Here is a 17,430-nt window from a genome sequence, read left to right on the forward strand (position 1 = left end):
TGCAGCCTGCGGGTAGGTGCGGGGTACTGGTGTGCAGGGCGCGGGGCTCAGGCCGGAGCGGTGGAGAGCAGGAGGGCGGGAGTGGGATGGCCCCGGCCGTCATCTCAGGATCAGAGAACGGGAGTCAACTGGCGAGAGAAGGCAAACCACGGGTGAGAACATATGTAATACCTTCATCAATAAAGAAAGAAGGGAAAAAAAGTACAAATTGACAATTACAAAATAGTCATAAGGATCTAAATAAAGTACATCATAGGAAATGTAGTCAATAGTATTGTAACAGCTCTGTTGTACACCTGAAACTAATAGAATATTGTATGTCAAGTGTAATTAAAATATTAAAAATTAAGTTAAAAACTAAAAAAAAAAAAGACAAACCACGAGTAATATAGTTTTCCTCTCAGTAGGAGTGAAGGCTACTGCCTGGCCACCCTGCTTAACAGCCTCAGTCTTCACGCCAGTTAAAGGGGACTATAATGGCCTAGCTGCCTTTGGTTTCAGAAAGGGTTTTAAAAGCTAGTACTATAGTTGTGTGGCTCTAAATAGTCGTAGGAGTTCAATAAATGCCGATTGAGCATTAGTAATATTGACATTTTTGCCACCACTTACGTTACAATTCACTGGGCCTCTTAGAGATTGTGAGTTCCAGGCTTCTTGCATTTTGGGAGTAAGGGGGCTATTTTAATGTCAATTTGGGGGGGCATGTTTAAGCATTAAAATTTACCAAACCAATGATACAGAAATTGTAGCATACTGTAGTTTAAGTGTTTGTATCTCCCAAATTAATAAAAATAAATACTGCTTGTTTAAAAATATGAGTATGTAACAGGCCTCTGGTCTGATAGGAACACAAGTTCAATGGTGTCAAGTCCTATAATATTATCCTTGGACCTCTGTGACTGTGTGTAAGCCCCACCAAATGGTACCACCTGCCTCACCAATAGGCATTTTCTCTCTTGCAGATAGTTCACTCTGTGCCCCTCATACAGGGTTTCTCAATCACAGCACTGTCGGTTCTGTGCAGGCCATGGGTTGGTGGGGGGTTGGGCCATCTGTCCTGTGCCTTCTAGGATGCTTACCGCATCTCTGGTCTCTACCTCCTGGAGGCCAGGGGCAGCGCCCCACACCCTGGTCATCACAATCAAAAATATTACCAGATATTTCCAAATGTACCCCAGGAAGCAAAATCACCCTTGGTCGAGAACCGCTGTCCTAACTCTGTTGTAACCTTGCCAGCAGGATCCCATATCACACACCTTTGTGTCACCCTCCACACAAACACAGGGCCCTGTACCCAGCACACACGCACGTTTATGCAATAAACTTGTGCCAGATACGGCATGCAGGAATACGTCATGAGGGAACAGGCTGCATCCTGTAACTCATTTTATTATCAGAAGCTTCATTACCGGCAATAGAATTACTGGGAGACTGGCTGGGGCGAACACCGGTTATTTAGGGCCCTCTATATGACACGCACGTGCTAAGTGATCTGTGTGGGCCATTTCATGTTACCTCGCACCGCAGTCCTATGACAGGTTAGGAAACGGAGTCATGAGAGTCCCGGCCACGTGCCCAGAAGAGTAGGAATTTGAACCCAGGCCTTTAATGGTTCTGCTCAACCACATCTCCAATGTCATGCCAAGGGCTTGTTGGGAATCAGTTGTTTCCCACAGAGTTTTTCTAAACCGAATGGCTTCACCTCTGAAACATCAAAAGTTGACAGAGGCACATCATTTGGGGCCAAAATGTGAAGCAAAAGTATTGCGCATATCCTGGCTCTCAGAGCACACTTCATGTTAAAACAGAATGTCATTATTGGCAAAGTATTCATGTGTCAAGAACTCTTTTTTTTCTTACTTTATTTTAAATTTTATTTCCCAATTACAGTTCCCTTTCAATATTATTTTGTATTAGTTTCAGGTGTACAGCATAGTTTACAAAATGTCCCTCCCGATATTTCCAGTACCCACCTGACACCATACATAGTTATTACAATATTATTGACTGTGTTCCCTATGCTGTACTTTGCATCCTCATCACAATTTTCTAACTACCAATTTGTGTTTTTTTAAATAAATCTTTATTGTTGAAAGTATTACATATGTCCCCTTTTCCCCCCCATTGGTCCCCTCCAGCCTCCCAAGCACTCTTTTATATGTAATTTGTTATTTATTACCAGAAAAACACTATTTTAAGGTCATTGTGATGAAGATGAGCTATTGCAGGTCAAAGACCTGACCCTCAGTGTTCTCAGGAGAGAAATGGCTGGAGTAGTCAGTACATCTCAGGGTGGGCAAGCCCTGGGAAAGCCCTTTGCAGGTGGTAGAGCTCTGCAGAAGCTTCCGGGGTGGGGTGAGGGGGGCCTCTTCTTTGTGTTCATTGTAGAGACCCCACAGACGTGAACCCCAGTTATAGGGAAGGGACCTGACTTTCCATTTTCCTGTCCCGCTTCCCCCTCGGCACTCTCCAGCTGAGGTCCCCGAACCTCCTGTTGGTTAGCAAGGAACCCTGGGGAGCCCCCCTCCAGACTTCTGTGACCAAAAAGGAATTTTTCCGTGACGCTTCTGCCCAATCTTGCTCCCCAAAGCCATTGCCAGTCTCACAAGATATTTTTTTAAATATATTTTATTGATTTTTTACAGAGAGGGATAGAGAGTTAGAAACATCAATAAGAGAGAAATATCGATCAGCTGCCTCCTGCTGGGGATGTGCCCACAACCAAGGTACACGCCCTTGACCAGAATCGAACCTGGGACCCTTTAGTCCACAGGCCAGCGCTCTATCCACTGAGCCAAACCGGTAGGGCTGTCTCACAAGATATTAAGGTAACATTTAAGCAATAGACCACAAGTCAACATTTTTAAAGCTACAGTATAAGAAATAAGGGACTTTCTTTTCTAGTGCCTGCAGATTAAAAGAAAAAGAGAGGAAGAGCCCAGCGGGGGGGATCATTATTTGCTAACATGTTGGAAAATCACGTTCCTTTCCCATTTCAGTGATGCCACAGGCAGGGGGCGGAAGAGAGGACTGTAGTGCGCAACCCGGGCTGCAGTCTTACCCACGGCAGATTCACCCAGGGATACATCCAGGAGCCACCGTAAAGCCCGGTTTACACACGTCAGTTAAAAGCCTTCAGCACGGAAGTCATCTCACGGTATTTCTGACAGCGGTGACATCTTAGAGAAAGAAGTGCCCTACACGCATCAGAGTGATCGACATTCGATACCATGTATTGTTGGCAATATTCAAGGGCTAGTCATTCCACTTTCTTCCTTCCACTTAGGCATTTTGGATGATTGCTGGTGTCTCTTCATAGTCAGATCTGCTTGTTTTTGCCTGCTAATAACATCTTCGTCACGAAGAGGTCCACACCAGGGTTATGTAAATACTTGAAACGAGGAACAATTAAACCCTGGGCTGAAACATTAGTCTAGTGGGAGGTATAGGGTTACTTCCTTCAGTGACACACTCATCTACCCTCTCAGGTGAAGACCGTCTCTCAGAGGCTCAGGGACGTGGTTGTAAACACCAGGCGTGGACGCAGGCGCTGAGGGAGGACCGGACCATGGACTTGGGATCTTGAAATGGTGGGTTTTGAAGAGCCGACGTTGGGCCAGAGGGTCATCGAGTGCCCGGAAGATGTCAACAGCCCCCGCTGCGGCTCTTACACCTGGGGGGTGACCCGCACCCACTAGGATGCCTGGATGGTTCAAGAAGGTGTGGTACGGGCTGGCATCGCTACTCAGCTTCTCCTCCTTCATCCTCATCATTGTTGCTCTGGTGCTGCCCCACTGGCTGAGTGGGAAGATCCTTTGTCAGACGGCAGTGGACCTGGTCAATGCCACCGACCCAGAGCTGGTCAAATTCATTGGGGACATTTACTACGGGCTCTTCCTAGGGTGCAAGGTGCGGCAGTGCGGGCTCGGGGGCCGCGAGTCCCAATTTACGAGTGAGTATGTTCGGGGCAGGAAAGATGCTTTAGATCCTAACACTTATTTTTCCAAATCGGGAAGGGTGTTTATGTCTAAATGTGGAGTTTGACTTCTGCCTCATCCTGAGACACAGTGACAAAGTCCACACTCACCCAGGGGTTCTTGTCTGGCACTAAGAAGAGACCTTTTTTCCCCTGTGAAGGCTCGTAGAAACATTAGAAATAGGGATTTGTATTCCTTTTCGTTTACCACTATTAATAATAGCTAGTACAATATTGAGTACTTTCATGTGTCAGACATTCTGCTAATGCTTCACACAGCTGGTCTCTTAAGCCTTACAGCAAATTTATAAAGAGGGAATTATTAACGATCCCATTTTGCAGAGGACTATACTGAGGCTCAGAGAGGTTGCATAACTTGCCTGAGGCCGCCCAGCCAGGAAACTGCAGAGCAGAGAGGGACTTCATGGCCACGCCCCCTGCCTCAGGCACTCCCAGCCAGTCCCACAGGCAGGTGCAGTAGGCTGCAGGCAGAAACCAGCCATCAGGGAGCATGGCAACTGCTTCTACTTCTGTTTATATAAAAGCATGGTAGTCTGCCCGGCTGGTGTGGCTCAGTGGTTGAGTGTTGACCATGAACCGGGAAGTTATGGTTCAATTATTGGGCAGGGCATGTGCCCAGTTTACAGGCTTGATTCCCAGTGAGGGGCATGCAGAAGGCAGCTGATCAATGATTCTCTCATCATTGATGTTTCTATCCCTCTCTCCCTCTCTCTTCCTCTCTGAAATCAATTTAAAAAAATTAAAAATTTTGTAGTCTGAGAAAAGCAAATGGGCTCTGTGCTGGGCTCTGGAATCAGACTACCCCGGTTCAAAGACCAGCTTGCATGTTTCCTGGCAGGAGACCTCAGGCAAGGCTGCTGGCCATGAACGTGGGCGGGCACGAGCATCGAGCATCGGCTGACAGGCACTAGTGTTGGCTGGCATCCAGTGTCACGTCAGAGCTGCTCTGGATGTAAATAGAGCAGGACTCCATGACTGGCCTTCTGGAAAGAAAAAACAAAAACAAAAAAGGCAATATCCTGCAAGCCTTTGGAGTCAGATTGCTGGTGAGAACAGCGTTCTACAAAATACAAAATCAAAATTACTCAACATATTGCTGAGAATAAAGAATTTTATTCATTATTTGATTTTATATTTCAAAATTGTAGTTCTTAAGAACCTGATCAGGGTTAGTATCTTATTAAATGTATAAAGGCAGATGCTGGGCCATTGACAAATACTCTAATACAAATTGACATCATTTAAATACATGAAGGAAATACATATTTTGTTACATGCATTCAAGAAAATAGGAATAGTTGCATTTATCTGGCAATTAAATTAGAATGGGATATTGAGGATATTGGAATATATAGCTCTATTAAAAACATAACATAGGCCCTAACCGGTTTGGCTCAGTGGATAGAGCGTCGGCCTCCAGACTCAAGGGTCCCAGGTTTGATTCTGGCCAAGGGCATGTACCTTGGTTGCAGGCACATACCCAGTAGGGAGTGTGCAGGAAGCAGCTGATCGATGTTTCTCTCATCGATGTTTCTAACTCTCTATCTCTCTCCATTCCTCTCTGTAAAAAATCAATAAAATATATTTTTTTAAAAAAACATACCATAGCCCTGGCCAGATGGCTCAGCTGGGGTATCATCATGTACAACAAAAGATCAGGGGTTCGATTCTAGGTTAGGGCACATACCTAGGTTTTGAGTTCGATCCTCAGTCTGAGCACGTATGGGAGGCAACTGATTGATGTTTCTCTCTCTCAAAATCAATCTTTAAAAAACATATCCTAGGGTGAGAATTTAAAAAAAAAACACATAATATAAAAGGCTGAATACACACACACACACACACACACACACACGAACAATGAAATAAAAATAAAGGACAAGTTAAAAGGAAACACCCCAGAGAATCAATTTCCAAACCAATCATAGAGAAAACCAAAGAACTATACGGTTGACCCTGAACAACATGGGGGTTAGAGGTGCCAGTGCCCCACAACTGTAAGTTGATGCCATCTGTTTACAAGATGAAAATGGTCAGCATGTAAGTGGACCTGTCAAGTTCAAATCCATGTTGTTCAAGTGTCAACTGTAGCCCTGGCTGGGTAGCTCAGTTTGTTAGAGCCACGTCCTGATACACCAAGGTTGTGGGTTCCATCCCCAGTAGGGGGCACATACAATAATCAATGAATGCATAAATGAGGAGAACAACAAATTGATTTATCTATCTATCTATCTAAATCAATCAATAAAAATTTAGGGGGGAAAAGTCAACTGTATATTACAACCAGTTAAGATCCTTTTTCATACCTAAGGACACATGACTAGCAATTTCATCTTTTGATTTTTCTCCAATCTTTTGCTACTGGAATGAATAGCCAATATACTAGTATACTGCTTTGAACATATGTGAAATTTCTTGTGAAATTGCTCTGATAGAGTTACCAAATTGCCCTCTCAGGAGAGTAGAAGAATTACCAAGTTGCCTTCTCAGGAGAATATATGAATTAATATTCTACACTGTTTGACACCTTTATCAACACACTGTATTAGCAAACTGTTTTATCTTTGCCAATCACATAGTGATTCATTTCTACTTTAAGTGTTTGGTGAGGATTGCGATGCTAGTCGTGTTCTCAGGATTGCATTTCAAAAAAAGAGATAATGAGCCCAGCAGGCGTGGCTCAGTGGTTGAATGTCAACCTATGAACCAGGAGGTCACAGCTCTATTCCCGGTTGGGGCATATGCCCAGGTTGCAGGCTCGATCCCCAGTGTGGGGTGTGCAGGTGGCAGCTGATCAGTGATTCTCTCTCATCATTGATATTTCTATCTTTCCTTCTTCCTTCCTCTCTGAAATCAATAAAAATATATTTTAAAAAGGAAGAAAGGGATAATGAAACAAGTAGGTAACCAGGCATAGCTACTATGTTTGGAATAAAAAAGGGCTGAAAGAGTGAAAAGAAAAACAAATGTATATTAGGGGCACTGAGGTGGGAGGGAAGGAAAAGGAAGCGAGAAGCCTCACTCAGGAAAATCCCTTGGAAAGGAGTTTATTTTCCAGGGTACGGTTTCCAGTGCTGATCTGATAACCTGGTGGAGATAACTGTAAATGGAAATACTCCCAGACAGGAAGTTAGATCAAAACTAAGGACGTAGACATGGAGTGTCTGGAAACTTCTGAGTGGAAAGGACACTTTAAAGGAAGAAGGACCCAAAATGCTCACTCTCAGGCCTGGGAGACACCCACCTTCCATGAATAACGGGAGGCAGTGAGCCAGCAAAGGCCCCAAGGGGAAAGGGATGGTGTTGTGGGGTGAGTGGACCCAGGAAAGCTTTGAGTCCTGGATCCTGAGGGGGATAAAGAGGTGCTGGTCAGCGGTATCAAATGATGAAGGAGGGACTTTGGAGTTCAAAGGTGGACCCCAATTTGACCGGGAGGTGTTCAGTAGAAACCCTGGGATAGTTGCAGATGAGTAGGTCTGCCCATTTCTTTAGTGTTCCATCATTTTGAAGTCTTCATGTATAACTACTGAAAATAATTATCTAAACCACGGGTGGGCAAACTTTTTGATTCGAGGGCTACAATGGGTTCTTAAACTGGACCGGAGGGCCGGAACAAAAGCATGAATGGAGTGTTTGTGTGAACTAATATAAATTCAAAGTAAACATCATTACATAAAAGGGTACGGTCTTTTTTTTTTTTTTAGTTTTATTCATTTCAAACGGGCCAGATCCAGCCCGCGGGCCGTAGTTTGCCCACGGCTGATCTAAACTCTATAGGCTACACAAGACTATAATCCTATGTGTAGAGTTCAGGGTCATCTTCCCCAAAGATAAGGGAGTTAATGTCTCCAAACCTGTGGGGAAAAGGGGTTCATAAAATCAACCACATATCCTTGTCACAAGGATGGAAGGAGAGAACAAATGTAAAATGCTCAGCCACTGACTAATGCTCAGTCAATGTTGATTACCCCCAATTCATATACTGTGCAGGTATCATTACCCCCATTACACTGATAGGAGACAGGATCTGCGAAGTCAGAGTAAAAATAGCAACAGCAACAACCACAGCCACCCTTTGGGGGAACTGACTTTTTCCCAGGCAATATTTAAATTATTCTGTTATGATATATGCTTTAATCTTCACAGCTAGAACATAGTGGCAAATATAGAGAAAACAAATGCCAATACTCAATTATCCTGTCACATGCATATGGACATTTTCAGAGTAGTGTGCAACGTAATTGAGTGTCCACCAGACATGGGGAAATAATGTCCACCTTGCTGAGTCATTATGAGGGATGCAAGGTGATGCTCCTTGCTTCCCATAGTGCCCACTGGTGGACGCTATTATCATCCCTACACACTTCACTTGATCTGCTGGACAATCTTGTAAGATGGGCATGAAGGGCAGGGTTTAGAGCAGCGGTTCTCAACCTGTGGGTCGCGACCCCTTTGGGGGTCGAACGACTCTTTCACAGCGGTCGCCTAAGACCATCGGAAAACACATATATAATTACACTAGAGTAGTGATAGTGAACCTATGACATGCGTGTCAGAGGTGACAAGCGAAGTCATTTTTTTTGGTTGATTTTTCTTTGTTAAATGGCATTTAAATATATAAAATAAATATCAAAAATATAAGTCTTTGTTTTACTATGGTTGCAAATATCAAAAAATTTCTATATGTGACATGGTACCAGAGTTAAGTTAGGGTTTTTCAAAATGCTGACAAGCCAAGCTCAAAAGGTTCGCCGTCACTGCACTAGAGGCAGAGGGGGCGGAGGGGGTCCCTCATCCCAGTCTTTGCCCTCTGGCAGCCTGGGAGCCCTTGAGGGATGTCCACTTGCCAGCGGGGACCAGGCCTAAGCTGCAGTCAGACATCCTTAGTGCTGCTGAGGAGGCAGGAGAGGCTCCCACCACCACCGCTGTACTGGTAGCCGGCAGCCTGTCTCGTGGCTGCACAGAGCTCCCCCTGTGGGAGCGCACTCTCCACCAGAGGGCAGATCCTGCATTGAGCATCTGCCCCCTGGTGGTCAGTGTGTGTCATAGTGACCAGTCATTCCCAGTGGTTCTGCTGTTAGGGTCAATTTGCATATTACCCTTTTATTATATAGGGTAGAAGCCTGCATGGATGGGGGCCGGCTGGTTTGCCCTGAAGGGTGTCCTTGATCAGGGTGGGGGTCCCGCTGGGGTGCCTGGCCAGCCTGGGTGAGGGGCTGAGGGCCTTTTTCATACTGGCCACAGCCCCTTCAGGGTGGGGGGTCCTGCTGGGGTGCCTGGCCAGCCTGGGTGAGGGGCTGATGGCTGTTTGCAGGCTGGCAATGGCCCCCAGTCTCAAGCTCCCAGTGGAGGCTGGCTGGAAGAAGGTATCTGGGATTTATTTATCTTCTATATTTGAAACTTTGTTGCCTTTGAGTGGAGGCCACAGCCGGCCAGGCAGGCAGGAAGCTTGCCTTCCTCCATCGCCGGGGCAACCAAGCCTCCTGCTTGCTCCATCTCCGTGGCTGCCGGCCACCAACTTGGTTGGGTTAATTTGCATATAGTTGCTCTGATTGGCTGGTGGGCGTGGTTTGGGGCGTGGCAGAGGTGCAGTCAATTTGCATGTTTCTCTTTTATTAGATTAGATATTGTTTTTGTGAATAATCACTATGCTTTAATTATGTTCAATTTGTGACAATGAAAATACATCCTGCATATCAGATATTTACATTACGATTCATAACAGTAGCAAAATTACAGTTATGAAGTAGCAACGAAAATAATTGTTTGTTTGGGGGTCACCACAACATGAGGAACTGTATTAAAGGGTCGCAGCATTAGGAAGGTTGAGAACCACTGGTTTAGAGGAGCCTATTTGACAGTTGTGAGCAAATGAGCAAAGCTGAGATTTGAACCCAGATCTTTGGGTGCCAGATCTAGGCTTCACTTGGCTACATCCTGCTACCCTCTTCACACATGTGCCTGAGACCAATCCTGATTTAATGAAAGCAACTCTCTTAACACATATGCAAGCTTTGCAATCGTCCCTCTTTCACTGACTCTCTTTTTTTAAAAAAAATATGTTTTATTGATTTCCTACAGAGAGGAAGGGAGAGGGACAGAGGGTTAGAAACATGGATGAGAGAGAAACATCGATCAGCTGCCTCCTGCACACCCCCACTGGGGATGTGCCTGCAACCAAGGCACATGCCCTTGACCAGAATCGAACCTGGGACCCTTGAGTCCGCAGGCCGACCCTCTATCCACTGAGCCAAACTGGTTCTGGCTCACTGACTCTCTTGCCAACCTCTTTTGCCAAAGAGATGCCTTCTGCCCCACCAGTGTGGCTCAGTGCTTGAGCGTCCACCCATGAACCAGGAGCACATGGTTCAATTCCCGGTCAGGGCACCTGCCCAGATTGTGGACTTAATTCTCTCTCATCATTGATGTTTTTATCTCCCTCTCCCTTCCTCTCTGAAATCAATAATCCTATGTAATAAAGATGTAATATGAAATTGTTGCTACGTAATGACTGACCGCTTAAGGACCAGATCACGGATCAGCAAGAGGGTGGGGCAGCGAGCTATGAACGGGTGGCAAATAGCTACAGGAGGGGACAGGGCAGCAAGCCAATGAGAGGGGAGAAGAGGGAGGAGGGGGAAGGGGACAGGGGCAGCTACAGGAGGGTGGGGCAGCAGGCGGAGAGCTACAGGAGGGCAGCAGCGAGCTACTGGCACACAGATTCATGCGCAGGGCTACTAATATATATATATAATGCCATCTGGGTTTATATGCACCAGCTCACACCAGACCCCAGGGCTGTGCAGTCAATGCACTTTAAATTGCCAACAGGACACATTTAGATTTTGCATTCTCCCCGAGGAAGAGAGGATGGTTGGACAACTAACAAGTGGCAGAACCGGAGGCCATGACTAGCTCCAGCTCTTTGAAAGCCCAGCACTTGCTGCCCGGCCCTCACAGCCTCTAGTAAAGCCTCCGTGGTACGCAAGCTTGGGCCCTGGGAACTTGAGCTGAGCTCTGATGTTGACATAACGGCCGTGTCCTCTCCGCAGTCTTCCCACAGCTGGTGAAGGAGCTCAACGCGGGCCTGCACGTGATGATCCTGCTGCTCCTCTTCCTGGCCTTGGCCCTGGCTCTGGTCAGCATGGGCTTTGCCATTCTCAACATGATCCAGGTGCCCTACAAGGCGGTCAATGGCCCCGGGGGCATCTGCCTATGGAACGTCCTGGCAGGTAAGGAGGGCCCCTGGGGGAGAAACTCGTGTCCTCACCGTCACTAGGCTGGGTTCCGCCTTCACTTCCCTGGGTCTATAGCCTTCCTGACGGGCACGGATGTCCTCCTTATTAAACGAGGCAGCGTCTCTGTCACAATAAAGGACCAAATGGTTAGAGCGCATGACTAGGGGCTGCTGCTGGGAGGAGCCCTCATGGATGACGGAAGAGAAGGAACTGGGGATTTTACCTGCCTGTTTTGTGTAAACCTCACAACCTCCATGCAGCGGTTGCCAACCTTTCGGACCTCACGGACCACCAGTTGGCAACCACTGAATCAAGTGTTATTAGCCCCCTATTTACAGATGCGGAGCCCGAAGCTCACAGGTAAGGTCACACAGCAGCGAGTAACAGAGGTGGGATTCCAACCCCGGTAACGCTGAGGCCAAGCCCTTTGCGTTTTCATTAATCCTTGGTCTCATTGATGACCACTGCGCCCTATTTTCCAAGCCAAACACCAATACAAAAGGAGTGTGTGTGTGTGTGTGTGGATTTGGGCGTATATTAATACATAGAAATTAATTCACATTTAGTTCTAAACTTTAAAAAATCATCTGTAATGAAAATAACAAAATCCTGAGAAATGAGGGCCATCTCAGAAAGCCCAGGTCTCGTAGGCAATTTGTTCTAGCAATAATCTGCTACCTTTACCTGACAAGGGTGACCATGAAGTACAAAGACAGGTACTGCTGTTTGACCCTGTATTAGAATGCATTGTCAGTAAGTCAGTTATGTTGTTGCCTGTGTCTGAGACTGTGGCCATCCTTTAGGATCACTTCTATACATGCTTGACCCCACCTGGGCTACAGGTATCCCGTTCACCTCTGCATGAACCCCCACAGTACTGGCGTGGAAAAGTGCTCAGTCCTGCTCCCTAACTAAATGCTTATCTCTCTCAATTTCCTTCCTCAGAGAGACAATACTCTCAAGCTCTACTGACCAGGGTACTAAAAAAAAGGCATTTTGACAAAACTTTAGCATCAAAGGGCATAAAAATATGAATATCGTCCTAGCTGGTTTGGCTCAGTGGATAGAGTGCCAGCCTGCCGATTGAAGGGTCCCAGGTTCGATTCCAGTCAAGGGCACATGCCCAGGTTGCAGGCTCGATTCCCAGTAGGGGGCATGCAGGAGGCAGCTGATCAATCATTCTCATCATTGATGTTTCAATCTCTCTCTCCCTCTCTGAAATCAATAAAAATGTATGTTTTAAAAATATGAATATATTTTCATGAAACAATTCCAATGGGAATTTTTGCTAAGGAAATAACTGGAAAAGATATTCATAAGAAGGGGTTTGCTGCAGTGCTTTCTAATATCAAAAATTAGAAGTAATCTAGGTACCCAGAAATAAGATCACACTTAAATCAAACTGAATTAAATTAACTGAGCATGTTGCTAGGATAAAATACTTATGTACCAGTGTAAAGTGGTGCAGTAACAGAATATTTGACAACGCGGGGAAATGTTCAAGTAAGGGGGGAAATCAAGTGTAAAACGGTTAGAGCGCCATAATACTGATTTTGTTCAAGAGAAAGAAATGCAAAGAAATACACTAAAATGTTTAAAGTGTTTATACCTGGCTTTTAGGATAAAAGTACATTTGTATTTTCATCTTTCTGATTTTTTCTGGTGTCCAAATTTTCTTCAATGGAGATGTAATAATCTAAACAAAAAGCATAGTAAATGTATTTTTTTTGAAATATAAATAAAATCAAGGCAGTAGAAGAGAGAGAGAGAGAGAGAGGAAAAGAGAGAAAGAGAAGTTAAAGTTTGAAGCAACAGGTCGGAAACATGAAGCTTGGAGTCCTTTCAGTTTCCCCTCTACCGTCCTTTCCTCCTTTTCTCATCTCTTCTTAATCTAAAACATGGGAAGAGGATCATTAAAAAGCAGAGAGCAGTCTACCCTCTGTGGAAACCCCGATCCACACATAAGATATTCTTTTCTGTTATTGTTGTCAATCCTCACCCAAGGCTATTTTCATTGATTTTTAGTGAGAGTAGGAGAGAGAGGGAACGACTGAGAAGCATCATGTGAGAGAAACAAACCAACTGGTGGCCTCCTGCATGAGCCCAACCAGGGCCTGGGCCAGGGAGGAGCCTACAATGGAGGTGGATCCCCTTGACCGGAATCTAACCCAGGACCCTTAGGTCTGCAGGCCAACACTCCATCCACTGAGCCAAATGGGCTAGAGCCGTGGTCGGCAAACCGCCACTTGTGAGCCACATGCGGCTCTTTGGCCCCTTGAGTGTGGCTCTTCCACAAAATACCACATGCGGGCACGCATGTACAGTGTGATTGAAACTTTGTGGCCCATGCGCAGAAGTCGGTATTTTGTGGAAGAGCCGGTATTTTATGGAAGAGCCACACTCAAGGGGCCAAAGAGCCGCATGTGGCTCGCAAGCCGTGGTTTGCCGAGCCACAGTTTGCTGACCACTGGGCTAGGGCATTTTCTTATATCTTCCCACATCGCCTTCACTCTACATCCTAATCCTAAACAATTTAGAAATGGAACTAATCCAGATGTGCACACCCTAGAAAGACGGGCACTGGGCAGGGAAAACATTAGAGGGGTCAAGGGTGAAAGCCCATCTGATCTGAAGCTTATCCTCTTCCTGCAACACCGCTCACCTCTCACACCGTGTGGGTATCTGCCGCTTTAAAAAGCAATTTAAAGTTTGTGTCTCCCTAAGGGCTTTTTTACACATCTGTGGGGTTTATTTTTTAATATATTTTTATTGATTTCAGAGAGGAAGGAAGAGGGAGAGATAGAAACATCCATGATGAGAGAGAATCATGGATCAACTGCCTCCTGCAAGTCCCCCACTGGGGATTGAGCCCACAACCTGGGCATCTGCCCTTGACCGGAATCGAACCTGGGACCTTTCAGTTCGCAGGCCAACGCTCTACCCATTGAGCCAAACCGGCTAGGGCTCCCTCAGGGCTTTTATAAACCCAAAGCGAGTTTGTTGCCTATGCCACAGAAATGCCACCTCCCATGAAGTCGTTACGACTGACGAAAGGAGCTGTGAGTGAGGGCCACCTTTCTGGGTTGCAGGTGGCGTCGTGGCCTTGGCCATCACCAGCTTCATGGCCGCCGTGAGATTCCACGACCTGACGGAACGCATTGCCAACTTCCAGGAGAGGCTCTTCCGCTTCGTGGTGGTGGAAGAGCAGTACGAAGAGTCCTTCTGGATCTGCGTGGCCAGCGCCTCCGCCCACGCTGCCAACTTGGTGGTTGTGGCCATCAGTCAGATTCCCCTCCCAGAGATTAAGATCAAAATAGAAGAGGCCACGGTCACGGCCGAGGATATCTTGTATTAACAGCCTTCTGGCCACACCCTCTCCTCAGTCAGTCTGGTGCAGGGATGGAGGCCTCATCTTTGTTGCAGGCTTTGCCATCCAGAATGTCTGTGATTTTGGCAATGAGAAGAAGGCGATGGGAGGAGGGAGGCTGGTACCTGGGCCAGAAGAGGAAAACGTTCCCGGATTCCTGGCATCTCTGTCCTTCTCTCTCAATGACCTTGGACTTGAACTTGGAGACTTTGCACTTGCCAGTTGTGTGACATTGGACAATTCATTTCACGTCTACTTCTCAGTTCCCTCATCTGTAAAATGGGGATAAGAATGACCTCACATGATGTAATGGGCTATAATGTTGCCAGGCTTTGGATATTTTAGAGCATTCCACGAATATAAGACACTGAACGCTCTAATCGATGCCTATAGACCCTGGTCTATTCCATGCATTATGGCGGTGGCGGGGGCAGGGGAGGGGGGAGGTTTGTTGCTGTCCCTGCCCTGCAGAAACACTGGATCTTTCCACCTGACACAGGAACCAGAGAGCAACAATAGCATTAAGAATGAAAATAACTGCCTTTTTTAGTGATTACTACATGTGGAAAATTATTCTTAGAGTTTTAGGTACATTAGGTTCTCACTACAACCATAGATTGTCAGTACAACTTTGTATTTCCATTTTTATAGATGAAACTAAGGCACGGAGAGGTTGGGTAACTTGTGAGGTCGGGACCTGAACCCTGGGAGCTGGAGCCGGGGTTTGCATTTGGAACCACTTTGCTAGTCTGTTGTCTGATGTGTAAGCAATTGCAGTGCAGTGTGTGTGACCACTGCTGTCACAGTACAGACATAGAGGGTCGAGGAAGGAACGAGTTCTTCGGGAAGGGAGGAAGGGATGTGGGATTGAAGGAAGTGTCACACCGGTGACATTGGATCTGAACTCTGAAAGGTGAGCAGAGTTTTTCCAGTGGTGAAGGAAGCAGGGTTGGGCAAAGGCATTCCAGGATGTGTCCGTGATGAGGAGAGGCACAAGGTATGAAAGTACAAGGAGAACTAATTCACCGGTTGGATAAACCAGCTGTTTTGTGTTGGTTTTGGGCTTTCCTACGTGGTATTGTGATGGTTAATTGCCGGAAGCCGGTCCATCCTTGCTGCTTGACACAGTCGCTGCAGGAAAGAAACATCTGCACAGCATATGTTTCAAGGGACCTGGCGTATATAGCATACTGTTCTTAATATGTTTGCTCCCCTTAGTGCTGTGTGTTTTAAACAAGGTCACCTCTCCGAGAAAGGTTGTTTCCCCAGGTAGGGATTTTTCCCTGAAGTCAGGGTGGGGATGAAACTCTTAACTAAGTCTGGTATAAATACAGATGCAACAAGACAACAGGAGACAGAACTTAGACACAGAATTTAGAAGACACAGAACTTAGAAGAGACAGAACTTAGAAGACAGAACTTAGAAGACAGAACCTACACAGAACCTAGAGACTGAAGAACTTCGCTGGAGAGAACAGGGCAAGAGAACCTAGACAGAACCTGGCGACCGAACCTGGCTGGAGAACCTAGCTGGAGATCCTAGACAGAACTTGGCTGGAGAACTGGCTACAGAACCTGCCTGGAGAACCTGGCTGGAGAACCTAGCAAGAGAACATGGACATAGAACTTGGCTGGAGATTGTGGCTGGAGATCCTGGCAAGGCTGCTGATCAACTGAGCGCTGTCTCTGTGTCATTCCATCTTTGCCGACTCCGTCCACACCTTTGGGAACCCCTGGACCTGCTGGGGTTGGACCCCGGCAGTTAATTTTATGCGTTGACTTAGCCAGGCCACAGGACCCAGATATTTGCTCAAACACTATCCTAGATGTCTTTGTGAAGGTATTTCTGGGGTGGGATTTACATTTAAATTAGTAGACTTTGAATAAAGCAGATTGCTCTCCGTGTGTGGGTGGGCCTCATCCAATCAGTTGAAGGCCTTAAGAAAAAGACTTTCCAGTCCCAAGGGAGAGGGAATTCTGCCAGCAATCGCCATCAGACTTAAAATGCACATCTTTCCTGGAACCAGCTCACCTCGCAGATTTAGGTCTTGCCAGTCTCCACAATCATGTGAGCCAATTTCTTAAAATCTCTCTCTCTCTCTCTCTCTTTCTCCTTCTTTCTCAGTTCTATTTCTCTAGAAAATGTATATACATGTATATATGTATATATATGTATATATATGTATATATATGTATATATATATGTATATATATATATACATACATTCTATTGGTTCTTGTCTTCAATCGTATTAATTTATTAATTCCTGGGGTGGATCTTTTCCCAGGTCTCCTGTCTTCATGCCAAGTAAAAGTTATCTAATCTCCCAAATTAGCTCCTTCTTACATGACACCTGATTTGGACTCTCTCTGCCTTTGCTTAATGCGAAGTGACCATGGCATTGTTCTGTTCTAATTGCTTATGACCCCCTGTGGGGCCCATCTGTCTCTTCCAGCCCTCAATCCCCATCCCAGACACAGCTGCAGCCCTAGTTAGTGGACTGATGTCACTCATCAAATATGCAGATGGCACATGGCTGGAGTGGATAGTTAACTCGATAGGCGATGGATCCAAAAGATAGTGGCAGACTGCAGTGCTGTCTCAAAACACATGGAAATGTCAATGTCCTACTAAGTTTAACATACAGTCCTGCTGACAGTTAAAAACAATAACATAAATCCGGGACACTCAGGCAACAGGTTATAATGATCTGTACTCTCTCTAAATTGTAGTGGTGTACGTGCTATAGACAACATTTTTATTTGACTTTGATACTGAACTATGCAATTGGATTAAATGGAAAAAACCCACCCATGATAATGAGTTA

The 17,430-nt window shown here is 45.8% G+C and overlaps 1 protein-coding gene across 1 annotated transcript; it reads left to right on the forward strand.

The window, feature by feature from the left end:
- The first annotated feature begins 3,004 nt into the window (after positions 1-3,004).
- Positions 3,005-14,982, forward strand: CLRN2 (clarin 2). Its single transcript, XM_006775847.2, has 3 exons — positions 3,005-3,952; positions 11,050-11,229; positions 14,325-14,982. Exons 1-3 carry the CDS (start codon positions 3,700-3,702, stop codon positions 14,588-14,590), a joined length of 699 nt encoding a protein of 232 aa, XP_006775910.1. The 5' UTR covers positions 3,005-3,699; the 3' UTR covers positions 14,591-14,982.
- The last annotated feature ends 2,448 nt before the right edge of the window (positions 14,983-17,430 follow it).

This window comes from Myotis davidii, unplaced genomic scaffold (assembly GCF_000327345.1).
Source record: "Myotis davidii unplaced genomic scaffold, ASM32734v1 scaffold204, whole genome shotgun sequence".
In the NCBI taxonomy this organism is placed as follows: Eukaryota; Metazoa; Chordata; class Mammalia; order Chiroptera; family Vespertilionidae; genus Myotis; species Myotis davidii.